This window comes from Hippichthys cyanospilos, chromosome 1 (assembly GCF_059441005.1).
Source record: "Hippichthys cyanospilos isolate Australia breed blue-spotted pipefish chromosome 1, RoL_Hcya_1.0, whole genome shotgun sequence".
Classification (NCBI taxonomy): domain Eukaryota; kingdom Metazoa; phylum Chordata; class Actinopteri; order Syngnathiformes; family Syngnathidae; genus Hippichthys; species Hippichthys cyanospilos.
In genome coordinates, this window is record NC_142369.1 from 7,098,001 (window position 1) to 7,113,558 (window position 15,558).

The window sequence follows — 15,558 nt, forward strand, 5'->3', positions numbered from 1 at the left end:
CAATTTCCTGCTCACCTCATTTGGAGCTTGCTCAACCGCAGCCAAACTTTTCAAGCCACGCTCTGCTGTTCCCCACAGATTTTTTTTCATCCTAAACCAGATGAAAACGTTGACAAACCTACGAACGGTCATCGGATAAGCTATTGTTGTTCAAGTGAGCGGCTTCCAGCTCCATAATGGCGTCCTGAGAAGGACGTTAATGTGAAAATTACAAGGTGGATGTTAGTCTGTTGTATTAGGAGACAAAAAAGTCGAAAAATGCATGTTATTAGATATGAAATTATTTGTCAGGCGTCATTAGCTAGCGGCGGTGAATTAGCGAGTGGTCATTGTGATTAGCGCTTTTGTTAATCACTCAAACGAATATTTTTCAAAGCAACTTGCTCAAGGTGACTAATACCCGCTAAAGGTTAAACGACTCAAACACAGTTTGTGCTCGACTGTATTGTGATATTTCCAAGTCAAATATTTAACAATGTGACAATGGTAATTGCGTCAAAAAATAGTTGTCATTTTACCGAAATATCGCTCGCAGGTACTTTCTGCAAGAGTTGAGCTGGCGGCGCTAATAGCGAGACGTCATCAAACAGCAAGCGCTGCACAGGCCGGCGAGGCCAAAAATGCAACACAGAGCGTGCGTCTGTGCGCTCCGCGTAGGTGACGCGTCGCCTCAAGAATGCGCTTCCCTTCCTCCTGCCGCTCGCTTCAATTTCCCCCTCGGCTCGCGGGAGCCGTCGCTTGAGGAATCTGGAAAACACCAGCGGGGGAATGAGAGGAATTTTCAGGCCGGGCTCAGGAGTTTTCTCTCGTTTCGGAGCGCGGCCCAACAATAACACGCTCGCATAAACAATGGAGCTGTTTGTGGATGGAGGAGGAGCGCGGCCCCGCGCCTTCGGCTGGCGGCCGGCCCGAGAGTCCCAAACCAAAGTACAGGCTACACGGAAAGATGGAAGTGCACGAAAGAACATAAACACATGCTTGAGCTCTTTCTTCATCTCTCTCCGATCCATCTTTCCTCCGAGGGATGCTGCTCAATGTCAGGAAACCGCAAAAGCAGAAACGGGGGGAGGGGAGGGGCAATTTTGGAATTTCTCTGCTTTTAGTCACACAAGGTCTCTTCAGCCTGCGTGAAGACTCCATTTGGACACCTTACCGCTTCTTTTTCTCAAAAAATTATTCACAAAAACAATGATATGTAAAATGCTGCATAAACTATTGCTCACCAAGTCCCACCACAAACAAATATGGCTTAATTATTACTCCAATAACCGTTGCTCTCACCCCCTCCTCCCCGCAGCTATTGTTTTTCAATGAGACGGCTTGTCCCCGTGGACAATAACAGGACACGCTTCTCTTCCACAATGTCAGTTAAGCAAGAGCTCCCTCTAGTGGTATGAAAAAGAATATCTGCCAAAGTACAGTTCAGTTTTATTTAACTTTACAAGTGAACATCCATCCATCCGTACAAAATTTTTCTAGAGCCGCTTATCCTCACAAGGGTTGCAGGCTTGCTGGTGCCTATCCCAGCTGACTTCAGGGGACACCCTGAACTGGTTGCCAGCCAATTGCAGGGCACAGAGATGAACAACCATTCACGCACCCACACACACCTAAGGACAATTTAGTAGGTCTAAAACACTTGTATGCGTATTTGGCAGATGGATTTGAACTCTGTTCCTTTAACTGTGAGACGGACATGCTAACCACTGCCCCACCGAGCCACCTACAAATGTACATTTAATTCTTCAAATGTTTATTTGACCAAAAATGTCAAAAGAGCTACAACATTTAGATCTTTTAAGGGCAATTATAAATCAGTACTCAATATTAACTATGTTATTTTAATTTTCCTTTCTTTAAGTGTAGTGCTGAAAAACATGCTGACTGCTGCATTTGCTCAAAACAAAATAAATTATGTGAAAGCGTTATTTGGTGTAAAACGTTTGAAAACCACTGCGCACCTAGTAACTTGGAAGTTGCTGCAATGAATAAAATCTAATACAAATGATTTTAAATAAATAAAAAAGGTAAAGATTACATTTAAAAAAAAATCCCCAAAACAAGCAAATAAAAGACATTATAGGTATATATATATATATATATATATATATATATATATATATATATATATATATATATATATATATATATATATATATATACAGTATATTGCAAAATACATACATTCATATTTTGTTATAATTGCCAAAATAGAAGCAAATAATTTTGAAACAAGCAATGCTTGTAATTACCTTTACCTTTGGTAAAATACAATAACTAAATAACTACAACTAAATGCAGCTCTGCTTACCTTGTGGCTTTGATAGAAGAGTGAAGTCCAGATGTGGCATGAAAGTGGCCTCTGAAGTTTCACTCGTCCCAGTTTCCAAGACAAGGGTAAGAAAACTTAATGTGGAGGTGCGATTATCTAAACTTGACCCGCTATTACAGAACAAACTAGTTTTCTTGAATGCACAAGTTAATAAATGGGCAGACAGTAAAATGTTTACTGACTGAAGTTGTTTAATTTCAAACATGATGAGTGGACAAGCACAGCAGATTATTTGTATACACACAAAAATATCACCTTTAAAATGGCTAAGGATTTTTCGGTCAATGAAGCAGCGAAGTTATGGCAGAGAAACTCCACACAGGAGCGCTGATCATGTAATTTAGACTAGGACGCGTCCACAACCATTCACATTCACACCTTTTCAAACCTGAACCTCATCGCGGCGAGGCAGATGTGCGAACCACCCTTCCAGTGAGCTGACCCAATTAAACGTCCTTTTTTTCATAGTGTGTGCCCTTGAACGCAAAAAAAAACCCAACTAATACAATAACAAATCATTGGCTCACTCACACGCTGAGCTACGTTCATCGCAATCACTTCTTGAATGGGTCCGACCAAATCTTCACACCTGAGGAAATAAAACAATAGTCAGCTCCTAATTGTGATGGAGAATTATTTTAACGTTGCAAGATCAAATCTATCTCAAGACGTCACAAAATATGTTGAAGTGAGTTGAGGAGTTTCACTTAGACAACTGTAGTGCTTTGTAGTTGCAAACCTTTAAGGCAGCAAATACTTTCTACTCGTTGGAGGGTATGGTTCCTTGTATTGTAAATTAAAAGCAAATAATATCAAAATCATGAATAGTGTCATCTGAGCTCTTACCGACGGGCTGCACGTCAGCCTGATCGATTCCTGCCCGGTTGACTTTCTGGACTTCTCCTGAAGTGAGAGGGAGAACGAAACAATTAAAAAAAAAAGTATAATTTAAATTGAATCACGTGCACTTTGTAATTTCCAATCGTCAGAGAGCTAACATGTTTCTAATGGCTACTAACTCACAACGTTGAGAATAAACATAAGTAAATGAAATTTTAAGACAAACTCGTTAAAATAAACCCAATCCAAAGTTTTTTCACCCACATTTTTAGTGACGTAAAAAAGGTAAGCGAGGTACAACAAGAATAACTGTTAGCCACTTACTGTACTCGTTTTTGTGGGCGAGTGGGTAGAAGAAAATGGGGTAAAACGTAGCAGCAACAGCTACTACAAACCCTCCGAATATGAACGCTATTTTCCTGTTTTTGGACATAATTCTAATTTCTTTACTGAAGAAAAAAGTTCACCTCCAAATGTGCAGCATGTCCTAGTAAATGCTTCCGGGTGAAAAGGAAACCAAACGCAAAATGATCAGTTTAACCTTTTTGGGTTTCCGTAGAGCGTCTCGTGATGCATCACAACAATAACACGAAAGTCGTGGCTTGTTTTGCACTGTTGCGCGTTCCAATCAATGGATATTATATATTAAAATGCACCTTTTACTCATCATGTTTCACTGGATTTCGTGCTCAGGTCTATTGGCAGATACAACCGAGCCAATTCAGACGTTTGTTATCCCGCACAGTCACATGGACGTCGGATGGGTGTACACCATCCAGGTAGGTGTGTAGCTGTTTATATTATTTTTTTAAATCGACTACAAATGTGCTTTCCACAGGAGAGTATGCACGCCTATGCTGCCAACGTGTACACGAGTGTGACGGAGGAGCTTTCCAAGGATACGAATCGCAGATTTATTGCCGTGGAACAGGAATTCTTTCGACTGTGGTGGGATCATGTGGCCTCTGGCAACCAAAAGAAACAGGTAAGGAGCTGGCACAAGTCATGAAAATGGTAAGATAAAGATGCAAAACTAAAATATTCTCCTTCTCCGTAATATGTGATGTGATGCTGATGTATTGTAAACAAATACATTTACAACGGGCAGATGGGGAAGATGGAAGTACAGCTACAGAAAAAATAATTTATTGACTGAAATGCACGTCTGTACACAAAACTTTTGTTTCTACTGTCTGTCGTATGCAGTATCCGTTATAACTTTGCACAAAGAACGAACTAGGAGTTTTATTTAGACAAAAGTAATGCTTTGCTTCAAATGAGTTGAGGAGTTTAATTTCGTCCTTCGTAAATAGTAGTGCCTTACTGTCATCTTGTGGCATGTATCTGCAACTATGAACCTCTTAAGGGGTGCAAAGAAACGATGGTGACCCGTGTTGAGGAAGTTCATTTTAACAAAAGCAGTGCTTTTCTACTATATTGTGGCATGTTATTAGTCAATAAAATATTAGTGTCAAATGGTGAACTGTGATAATAAATAGTTCAAATTGCTTAAAGATTATAGAATTTAGAAAAGAATACGCGCCCAAAGTAGATATGTGATGCGTACATATTTATGTAACAAAGACTCAACCTATCTCGTCTTCCCCACCAGGTTCGTCAGCTTGTGAAAGATGGCCGCCTTGAGTTTGTCCTGGGCGGTCAAGTGATGCCCGACGAAGCCGTTACGGATCTCGATGATTTGCTGCTGCAACTGACAGGTCGCGCCATTTGTTTCCCACCGCGGCGACCATCAGTGCTGATGACTTTGCGTCCTTGCCTCTCCAGAAGGCCACGGCTTCCTCTTTGAGACGTTCGGCGTGCGACCTCGCTTCTCGTGGGGCGTCGATCCCTTCGGGGCTTCCGCCGCTACGCCAGTGCTCTTCGCCCTGGCCGGCTTTCACGCTCATCTCATCTCCCGTGTTGACTACGACCTGAAAGACGCCATGCAGAAGACGAAGGTCCCGGCAATGCGCATGTATTCAAACCAAGTTGTGAGTTGGCTTGACCTTTTTTTGTGTTACAAAACAGAAATTGCAGTTTGTGTGGAGAGGTTCTGCCTCTTTGCAAGAGCAGCAGCAGATCTTCACTCACACCATGGACCAATTCAGCTACTGCACACCGTCATACCTGCCATTCTCCAACAGGTAATCTCTCCACTCGTCACCAGTCCCTCAGTGCTAAACTCAGATGCTTGCTTGCTTTAGAGCACCTCGTGGTCAGCCATCAGTGCACACAATTACTTTTTTTTTTAAGTCTTTAAGACTTGACAGCTTGTGTGCGTTGGTGCTTCGGGTTTGCGTGGCTGATTTTGAGCACAGATCAGACGCTCGTTTGAAGGAAAACTTATTTAGCTACTATTTACCAGTAAAAAGTATTTTTCTCTATAATGATTTCGATAACAATTTTTTTTTATGTACAAATAATACCTTTAAAATCACATTTTCCCACTTGCTGGCGACTGAAAATGATGTCACCCATGATCAAGGTTCAGGTAATGACCAATCATGGCTCATCTGTTTGTCATGTGATGTTCACAGCTTAACTGTAATTGGTTGTTACCTGAGCCTTCAGCATGGCACAGCAAATTAAAAAATGTTTTTTATAAATGTATTAGTTTCTCGCGAGTAGTTGAGAATAAACTCTTAATTAAAAAAGTTTTGTAATAGATAATTCATTTTATTTAATCAATCAATAGAATATTCAATATAATAATAATTTCCAATACATTGTAGTGACAGCCCAAGTTAAAATTCATGAAAAGTATGGCACATTTTATTTTAACTTTATATTTTTTTAAATGGTTGTATCTATCAATGTTTATTACATTTTTTATTTTAAAAAAAAGTGTGCTTTCTCTCAAAAATTAGCCATTTTTTGCAACCTAAGTGTCATTTAGTATATAAATCACAAAACAATACTAAATACTAAACAACAATAATTGGTAAATAAACTAATCGGGAAAATCGTTTTGCAAGATGCTTGAAAAATAGAATTTTATCAGATTATTTGATAAATCAATGGAAAATTCAAAAGAAAAATCAATTCTAAAATTATTCAATAGTGACAGCTCTCATGCATTAAAAAACTACATTAGCAGCACATATTTTGTGTCTATGCACGTATTTTACTCATATTTAAAATAGCTGTTTGTCGTTAAAAGGTTCTATGTGCCCCCTACAGTCGCACTAATATATATATATATATATATATATATATATATATATATATATATATATATATATATATATATATATATATATATATATATATATATATATTTTTTTTTTTTTTTTTTTTTTTTAATGTGGCTCCCTCCACATTTAAGTTGCTTATTCCTGATTTAGCCAATGCTACCATCTAGGGGTGGTTACTTATATCGCATTTAGTAATGCGAAAAAAAATCTTTTTTTTTGACAAAAAACGATCGCTTTTTCAGCTCAGGCTTCTACTGGAACGGTGTGGCCTTGTTCCCCGACCCCCCGAAAGACGGCGTGTACCCGAACATGAGCTTGCCCGTCACCAAGGAGACGGTGCATGCTTACGCCAGCACCATGGTGGACAACATCAAGCAGAGGGCCGACTGGTTTCGCACCAACCACGTTCTGTGGCCATGGGTGACGACAGCGCTGCACTTTTGCCTCCTTAAAAGTTTCGCTGCGTGAAGCTAACTCGTCCAATTGCGTTTCAGGGCTGCGACAAGCAATTTTACAACTCGTCCGTGCAGTTTGCCAACATGGACCCGTTGATGGACTACATCAACAAGAACAGTAAAGATTTTGGGGTCACTGTTCAGTATGCCACACTCAGCGAATATTTCCAAGCTGTACACGACTCGCAGCTTGTCTGGGAGGTGCGCGAAAATCAAGACTTCCTGCCTTATTCTACAGGTAATAAACACAACACTCGGAACGCTACTTTAATAAACATCATCTTATGAGGATGAAGCCTTTTTCAAAAATGCAATTTTGGTAGATTCCCACCAGGCGTGGACGGGCTTTTACGCCTCTCGGAACATTCTAAAAGGAGTGGCGAGGAGAGCCAGCGCCCAACTTCGTGCGGCGGAGACTCTCTTCACGCGATACCGCATCAACTATCCAGATGGACCTGTTACTAAAGATTGGGCGCTTGCTAAGCTAAGAGCTCTACGCTGGGCTGTCTCGGAGGTAAAATATTGCACAATATATATGTATATAAAAAGTTTACATTTTTTCACTTTACATTTTACTCACACGTTTGTAAATATATTTTGATGGGATAACACTGACGAACTGACAAATCCACAAGTAATCGAAACGGGGTGTTCATTACCGCTTTTTCAGACCGATACCAATACAAATACTAAGGATAAATATGGCTAGTACATTTTGATACACTCAATATCCCATAAAAATGATGCAAGACCTATACATTCCTAAAGATTTGACGAAAATGACGTGATTGGGTCCGATTTCTGAGCAAGTGATTAGGATCTGGACATCCTTAAAAATTAATGGCAATTTTCTATTCTTCTAATATTTAATTATCACTTCATAATCTTTTAGAGAATGGCCGACACTAGTGGTGCCTGCGTCGCAAGAATTGTTATCTTGAAAGAAGGCCAGGTATCGGCCTGATGCGATACTTGTTATTGTTATTATTGTTATTCTTCATTTCTTGTTAAAAGCCCCTAAAAATATTTTTGCTTGTGTATAGATGCCAAAAGATAGTGGTAACTCACTATTGTTGTCAAAATAAAACTCCTTGATGCCAAAGTGCCACCAGCTAGCACCAAAGCACTATTTTATAATGAAACTTTAATATAATTCCTTGACACTGATGGCCACAAAGGTCTAAATGAAGCTCCTTATCTCACTTCAATACAGTTTTTTGACACCGAGAGGCCGCAACATGGTGGCCAAGCACTATTTTTATGTCCAAACAAAACTTTGTAAATCACGTCAACACAATGTTTAATGCCACAAGATAGCAGCAAAGCACATTTTTTTCTCTAAATGAAATTTTAATTCAAGATTATTGTCACATGCTTAGTAATACTACACAATGTAATTCTCACTCTGTTCAATTACCCGAGCAGACTACATTCCACAATCAAGCAAATAATAAAGTAGGCAAAGAAAACAGTTCGACTGTTCTTTTGATACCAAGATGGCAGCAGATCACTATTTTTGTCAAATTAAAGAGCCTTATCTCACTTCACTACAATTCCTTGACACCAACATGATGGCAAAATACTATTTTTGTCCAAACGAAACTTTGTAATTCACGCCAACAGAGCTCCTTGATGCCATAATTGCAGTAAAGCACTATTTTTGTTTGAATAAAACTTTTCAACTCACTTTAAGCCAATTACGTAACATCAAATTGGCGATAAAGTACAAATTCTGTGTAAATGAATTTCCTCATCATAGCGCCTTTACACTTACATACCACAAGGTGGCACAAGAATAACACTTCTATTACTTTATCCAGACCACATAATAAGTGAGTTTTTTTAATCGAATAATCGATGAAAAGTTTTAATACGTCTAATTTATAGTATTAAACGTTTTAAACTTATTAAAAACATATCCCTTCTTTTTATGCTGACTGTGTGTGTTATTTGTAGGTCCAGCACCACGATGGCATCACTGGCACAGAGTCCCCAAAAGTAGCAGACATGTACCTGGAACACCTCACACAGGCCATGATGGGTGGTGAGGAGCTTCTGGCGGCCATCTTCTTGCTGCCTCACAACATCAACATCCTCAGAAACCCCTGCAACTACAAAAAAGGTTTGTGCAGTTTTTGTTTTAGCTTGCAACACAATGCTTTTTATTTATTTGTTTTTTTATTTGTTTGTTTGTTTGTTTTTGTTCATTTATTTTTAAGCAAATGCTAATTTGGAGCAACACCTCATTGTTTACAACCCAATGGCGTGGAACATCTCGACTATCATCAACGTCACCGTGAAGTTTCCGTTTGCACGTGTCTACGATGAATGGAAGCAACCTGTGCCCGCGCAGGTAAATCACAGCATGTAGAACGCCATTTTAGGGTCTTTTTAATGTCTATCTTGAGTAGATCCCCCAAAAATGTCATAAGAGATTTTGTTGCGGTACTCAGAAAGTCGGCTATTTGATCCACAGCCTTTTGATCCACCTTTAGAGGTTCTTTGAATGCTTTGCAAAATCTTCCCCTAAAGACAGTTTCTCTTAGCAACATAAAATTTGGTAGACATGTTTATTATGGGTAGCCCCACAAAAAAACTCTCAAGAAGCTTTACCAACCAGGATGCTTGCTATGTTTGCTTTTGTTTCACAGATCCAAAGAGCTGCCTCATCCAACGTCACCTACGACCTGTTCATCCTTGCCGACCTCGGAGGTTTTCAGCAACGCAAATACTTGATCAAGTTCTCGGAAAAGTCGTGCATGGGAAGGTCCAAGTGTGGCGGCGCATTCCAAGCCAGAGGTGTTCAATTTGAAATGCGCAGCGTCCAGGACCCAAGGAAAGTGGGTAGGAGGCTGCTGCCGGTTCTGAGCGAGTGTTACAAGCTCATGTATGACCAGGACACCAATTTGCTGCACAGCATAACACATCTGTAAGCCACTCACTCTGTTTAACCCTTTACTGGGCACAGCGCTCGCTTTCGGCTGATAGTCTAAACAGGCAAAACGGCCCTTATAAGGCACATATTTTTCTATTTTAAATCTTAAACAGGCAAGAATTTTCAGGATTTTAGAGAAATTTAGGGGGCTGTTACAGATGCTTTCCGCTGTTTTGCCTGTTTATCTAGACCAGTGGTTTTCTAGCTGTTTTTTTTGTGATGTACCCCCTGTTAAATATGTTTTCAGCCAAGTACCCCTTCACCAGTGCAAAGCATTTTTGGGTAAAAAAAAATAACAAACTCTTAAAACATGTCATCTGTGATTTATTAATCTTTCGAACATTTCAAACTTCATTTGTGTTGGCCGACAAAAAAAAAAAAAAAAATCAACATAGTGTCTTCTTTTAGATCATAGAAGAGATATGTTATATATATAAAAAAACATAATTATTAAAATATAAATTATAAGCTATAAATAATTGTTTATAATATATTGAACATAAAGTGTCCTCTTCTGAGATTGCAGTAGAGATCTGTTCACAAAACTATATAATTAACTTAATTATAAATAACAGGAAGCTAAAGTGTCTACAAAACATAATCAACAAAAAGTGTCAGACCTGTTCTCAAAAAGAAACTATAATAAATATTTGTCCACGGAAAAATATTAAACATAAAGCTTTTGGGATAACATTACAGATCTGTTCGAAAAAATACATCAATAACTTAATTGTTCGTAAACATTTGTCCACAACAAAAAATAAATATAAAATGTCAGACCTGCTCTCAAAAAGAAATAAATATGAATAAATATTTGTCCACAGAAAAAGGTTGAAATTAAAGTGTCCTCATCATAGAGATGTGTTCACAAAAATAAATCATTAATATGACAGGTAACGAGAGGTGGCATATGGCAAGTTGGGTCAAACCATTCTATTATGGGGGAGAATCCGGCTTTTTAAAATAATGAAATTGAATAACCTACTGAACATAAAATTTGTTGTATAAACTTGTATTTTCCTGAAAATGTTGATTAATTCGTTAACTATTCCAGGATTTTTGCATGTTTGTTTTTTTTTGGTTCCTTCAAGTACCACCAAAAGCGGCCACTGGGCTCCATGTTATCTTGTGTGTCTTCAACAGGCAAGACAAAAGACAGGTACTTGTGACTCAGGATTTTTGGGAATACCGTGCAAACGGTGACGTGAAAGCAGGGCCCATTTCGGACAACTACATCTTCAGCGCCAACGCTTCAGCTGCGCGGGCGTACGAGGCCGTGCGAATGGAGATCATCCCCGGTGACATCATCACCGAGATCAGACAGTATTTCTACAGGTGCGTGTCAGAAACGGCCATTTTCTCATCCACTCATATTCAAACCGGCTGTACCGTTCCATCTAGAAACGAAAGCGACGAAGACTACGCTTTCTCCATGGTCACCCGCGTCCCAGAATGCTTTGGGAGCAAGGTGCGGTGTCACGGGCTGGAGCAGACCTACTCACTGGGGCCGCTGCCAGTCAACGCCGAGGTCGTCCTTAGGACCAGCTCGTCTTTGAAGAGCGGCAGGACGTTCTATACGGACAACAACGGCTACCAGATGATGAAGAGGACGCATCGAGAGTTCGTAAACAACACATTAGCGCGAGTAGGTTCTAACGAAAATACTTGCAAAACATTCCGTGATAACTGTGATTTATGCACCCACTAAAAGTATTCAAAAGCTGCCACGAGAAGGCTGCAAATCACAAATTTTGTCTAAATGGAACTCAAGTCACTTCAAGATAGCGTCTTGTTTTAAGATGGCATGAAGTGATAGGAAAGCACTATATTTGTCAAAATGAAATTCCGCAACTCGCTTCTACATAGTTCCTCGACGCCAAGATGCCACATAAAGGTTAGAATAGCACAATCCTTTGAGTTAATGAAACTCCTCCACTGCCTTCATTATAGTTCCTTGTCCCAAAGATGACAAAAATTGACTATTGTCTATTTAAAAGACAGCTCGTGTCCATGAAGTTCTCTGACACTAGGATATCACAAGACATTACTTTGTTTTAAATCAAACGCCTCAATCAATTTCTAAAAATTCTTCCCGGCAAAGATGACAGCAACATACTAAGTTTGCCTAAATTCAACTCAACTCGTTTCAACATTGTTCCATGACACTAAGATGTCAAAGGATGGAGGCAAAATCCTACTTTTGTTGAAATGAAAGTTCTCAACTAACCTCAACATAGTTCCTTGATACAAAGACTACAACAAGGTACTATTTTTGGCAAAATGAAAATCCTCAACTCACTTCACATTAGTTGCTTGATATTAAGATGGCGGCAAAGCACTACTTTTGTTTAAATGCGACACCTTCACTGACGTCAACATATTTCCTTGAAACACAAATGACAAAGTAATATTTCGTCTAAATGAAGTTCCTCAACTTACTTGAACATAAAGCACTAATTTTGTTTAAATTAATTGATTCAACCGACTTCAACGTAGTTCCTTGACATTAAGACAATGACAGAGTGCTGTTTTTGTCCAAATGAAATGCCTAGGCTCATTCCAACGTACAGTACTTCATTGATTCTAAGATCATTTAATATGGCAGCAAAGCACTACTTTTGTTCACGTGAAAGTCCTCAACCAATTCCAACCTAGTTCTTTGATAAAATGAAAACAAAGTGTTATTGTTGTCTAAATTAAACTCATTTCATTCCAATATAGATCCTTGACACCAAGATGCCACAATACGGGGACAAAGTACTACTACTTTTGATTAAATGAAATTCCTCAATGGACTTCAACATAGTTCCATGAAGCAATGATCATGCCAAGTGTTTTTGGGGGTTTCTATGAAATGCTAAGCTCACCTCAACTTAATTCCTTGACACCAAGATGCCAGAGAATGGTATCAAAATACTCCGTTCATTGTAAGGGACACTCAAGCAAAATATTAAAATCTGTGATTTGCGACCATATTTATTTTACCCTTTTCCACACATTTTAAACAAATTTTAACTTACCAGACACGTAGTAATGTCTGGCTCCTCATAATCCACAATGGCAATTTTACAGAATTATTTCCCTATGGTTCGCGCGGCCTACATCGAGGACGAGCTCAGCCGACTGGTGCTGGTCGGCGACCGTGCGCACGGCGTGTCCAGCCAAGCCAGCGGACAACTCGAGGTAGAAGTCTTGTCTTGTCCCTTGGACGCCGCAAAGACATGACATCCCCTCCTATTTGTCCTCTCCTCTCCAGGTCATGCTCCATAGGCGCCTGTGGAACAACCTGCCCTGGAATCTCGGCTACAATCTGACTCTCAATGATAGCTCGGTGGTCCGCCCCACACTGCGCATGAGTTTGGCCTCCAAGGGTGTCGCTTCCAAAATTTACCAGAGGGAGGCGATAGAGCTACAGCACAGACCTGTCGTCATGCCGATCGACCTGCCACGTGAGAGCCTACCTCAAGTTTTCAAATTTCAGAAAGAAGCCCTCTTTGGTTTGTGGTTTCAAAGGTCCTAGAGGAATTCAGACGCCATGGTTAATTTAGCGATTTGAAACTTGCACTTAGCAACGCGATATTTGGCAGGCTTGTCTATCATGAAGAGGCCCAGAAAATGTTTTAGTATTTTCAGTTGGAAAAGATATTGCTGCTATTTTTGTTTGCATTTGCTGGTTTAGGGTATTTTTGCCCAGTTCTAGGGGGTCTTCGAAATTTCTAGGAAATTTAGCCCCTGAAGCTGCTTTAATGTTACCAACACAGCGCTTGTTAGTCATGTCTATCATGAATAGAGACACAAAAAAGGTCTCAAGGCGCCGTAAGGTCTTCTACTTTCGTTTAAAGTCACCGTTTGTGGATTCATTTAGTCTTTTCTAGGGGTCTTTTTGAAAATTTGACCCTGAAGCCTGTTTAACTTAGCAACATAATATTCAGCAGAGATGTCTATCATGACTAGAGCCACAAAAAAATAAAATAAATAAAATTCTCAAGATGTCGTGTCTGAAAGGCCACTGAAAGGCAGCCATTTTAAAATGGTTGCCATGTGAGTACTACAGTAGTTTGGACTTTCTTAACCCTTTTACACACGCTTTGCAAACTTTATACATTGCAGATTTTTCCTAATTTTGCAAATGCTTTTAAAGGCGTAATTTTTTTTCCTTCAACCACTCAAATCGTTCAGTCACATCAGTTCTATCCATACATTAATTTATCAACACCTGCAAAAAAAATGAAAAATGATATGGTTTATCTTTGTAGCCTGTGAAGTGACGATGACATTTTAAGACATAGCCGTTAACCAGTCCCTTCCGCCGCCTACGGTCTTGAGGTGAAATACAAGTCAAATAATTTTATGTTTGCTGACATAGTTTGACCCCCGCTCATCGGAATGTCACAAAGATCGCAGAAAAATCAATGTTGTAAATCCTTTAAAAATGCATCTAAAAAATGTTAATTATAATTGTTTATACGGTGCAAAATATGGACAATAATTATTTTTGTACACAAATTCTCGCACGTCCAGCTACAATCACATGGAAATGTCAGAATCGCTCATTTTGAGATTTTACCTTTTAATAATTTCTGGAAATTTCAGCTCCCTGGTGTTTTTTTCCCCCCATTGATTCTTTTATGATATTAAAAAGAAAAAAAGGAACGTCCATAATTTGTCACTTGATGCCACAATGATTAATGAGTCATTCAAATGTTAAAAAAAAAAACTAGATCCACCAAAAAAGTCTCAAGAGGCCATGTTTGAAGGTAGTCTGCCATTTTGCTTGACAGTGGCCATTTTAGCTTCATTTTGGGCACTTTGAAGTGATCCGAGAAACTTTTGTTACAATTGCTACCAAAGTGAAACCACGTGTGCCAAACAAATAGTGCGAAATTGGCTCATTTTCACCACTTTGCATATTTGCCTTGGTCTTAGAGCTGTGCTGGGAGGAGAAGAAGCATCAAAGAAATCCTCACGCCGGGAGCGTGGCGTTTCCGCCCAACCTCCACCTGCTCAGTCTCAGCATCCCCGGCTGGAACTACACCCCGCGTTCAGGTCAGCCGAGTTGGCTTATTTCCAGTGACCAAATTTTGAGGTGGCGCAAACAACTGCGCTCATGTGCATTCAGGCAAAAACCTGCAGCCTGAGCCGGACCACGACCGGGTTCTGTTGAGAATCATGCATCTGTTCGAGGAAGGAGAAGACCCTGAGCTATCAAAGCCGGTCACCATCAATTTGAAGGTGGTCGTAAGACAGGATTATTAGACTTAAACAGTGGGATGTTTTTAATTTACTGCCGTTCGCAGGATGTGCTGCGAGGCGTCGGGGAAGTGTCGGCCATGGAGGAGCGTTCCCTGACAGGAACTTGGGATGTGGGCAGCCTGCGTAGGTGGACGTGGAAAACAGCAGATAGTAAAGATCTAAGTAAGACTTTCATTTCGGCACTGGGTGTTTGGATCCACACGTCCCAAGTGCTCCTTTCTTTTGATATTTATATATATTTATATATTTTTTTTTTTTTTTTTTGCAGAGAAGAGAAGTCCCAGGCACTTTGGAAACGATACGTTCTCAGTGACCATTTCAGCCAAAGAAATCCGAACCTTCTTTGTTTCCTTCGACTCCGGAAATTTCTAAGTTGTCTTCAGTGAAGATATTTTTTTGTTTGTTTGTTTTTGAGGAATACTGTATGATGATTTTGCATTGATGCTTTGATTCCTGCACACTCATTGAATAAAAGAGAGGATTTAAGTCAGATTGTTACAGTTTTATCATTATTAATATTACATTTCATAACTACTTTGATAACGCAAT

The 15,558-nt window shown here is 39.6% G+C and overlaps 2 protein-coding genes across 2 annotated transcripts; one reads left to right on the top strand and one right to left on the bottom strand.

Moving 5' to 3' along the window:
* Window positions 1-2,505: 2,505 nt before the first annotated feature.
* smim20 (small integral membrane protein 20) lies at window positions 2,506-3,682 on the bottom strand. The gene is made up of 3 exons (XM_088424699.1): window positions 3,497-3,682; window positions 3,179-3,235; window positions 2,506-2,921 (listed from the first exon to the last, which is right to left on the bottom strand). The coding sequence occupies exons 1-3, from the start codon at window positions 3,603-3,605 to the stop codon at window positions 2,887-2,889; spliced, it is 201 nt and encodes a 66-aa protein (XP_088280825.1). The 5' UTR covers window positions 3,606-3,682; the 3' UTR covers window positions 2,506-2,886.
* Window positions 3,683-3,742: 60 nt separating this feature from the next.
* man2b2 (mannosidase, alpha, class 2B, member 2) lies at window positions 3,743-15,499 on the top strand. The gene is made up of 19 exons (XM_088420574.1): window positions 3,743-3,951; window positions 4,011-4,157; window positions 4,785-4,890; window positions 4,958-5,130; window positions 5,201-5,316; window positions 6,609-6,786; window positions 6,861-7,059; window positions 7,145-7,335; window positions 8,778-8,943; window positions 9,041-9,174; window positions 9,473-9,750; window positions 10,900-11,091; window positions 11,158-11,401; window positions 12,829-12,939; window positions 13,013-13,205; window positions 14,683-14,802; window positions 14,876-14,988; window positions 15,054-15,171; window positions 15,278-15,499. The coding sequence occupies exons 1-19, from the start codon at window positions 3,823-3,825 to the stop codon at window positions 15,379-15,381; spliced, it is 3,012 nt and encodes a 1,003-aa protein (XP_088276700.1). The 5' UTR covers window positions 3,743-3,822; the 3' UTR covers window positions 15,382-15,499.
* The last annotated feature ends 59 nt before the right edge of the window (window positions 15,500-15,558 follow it).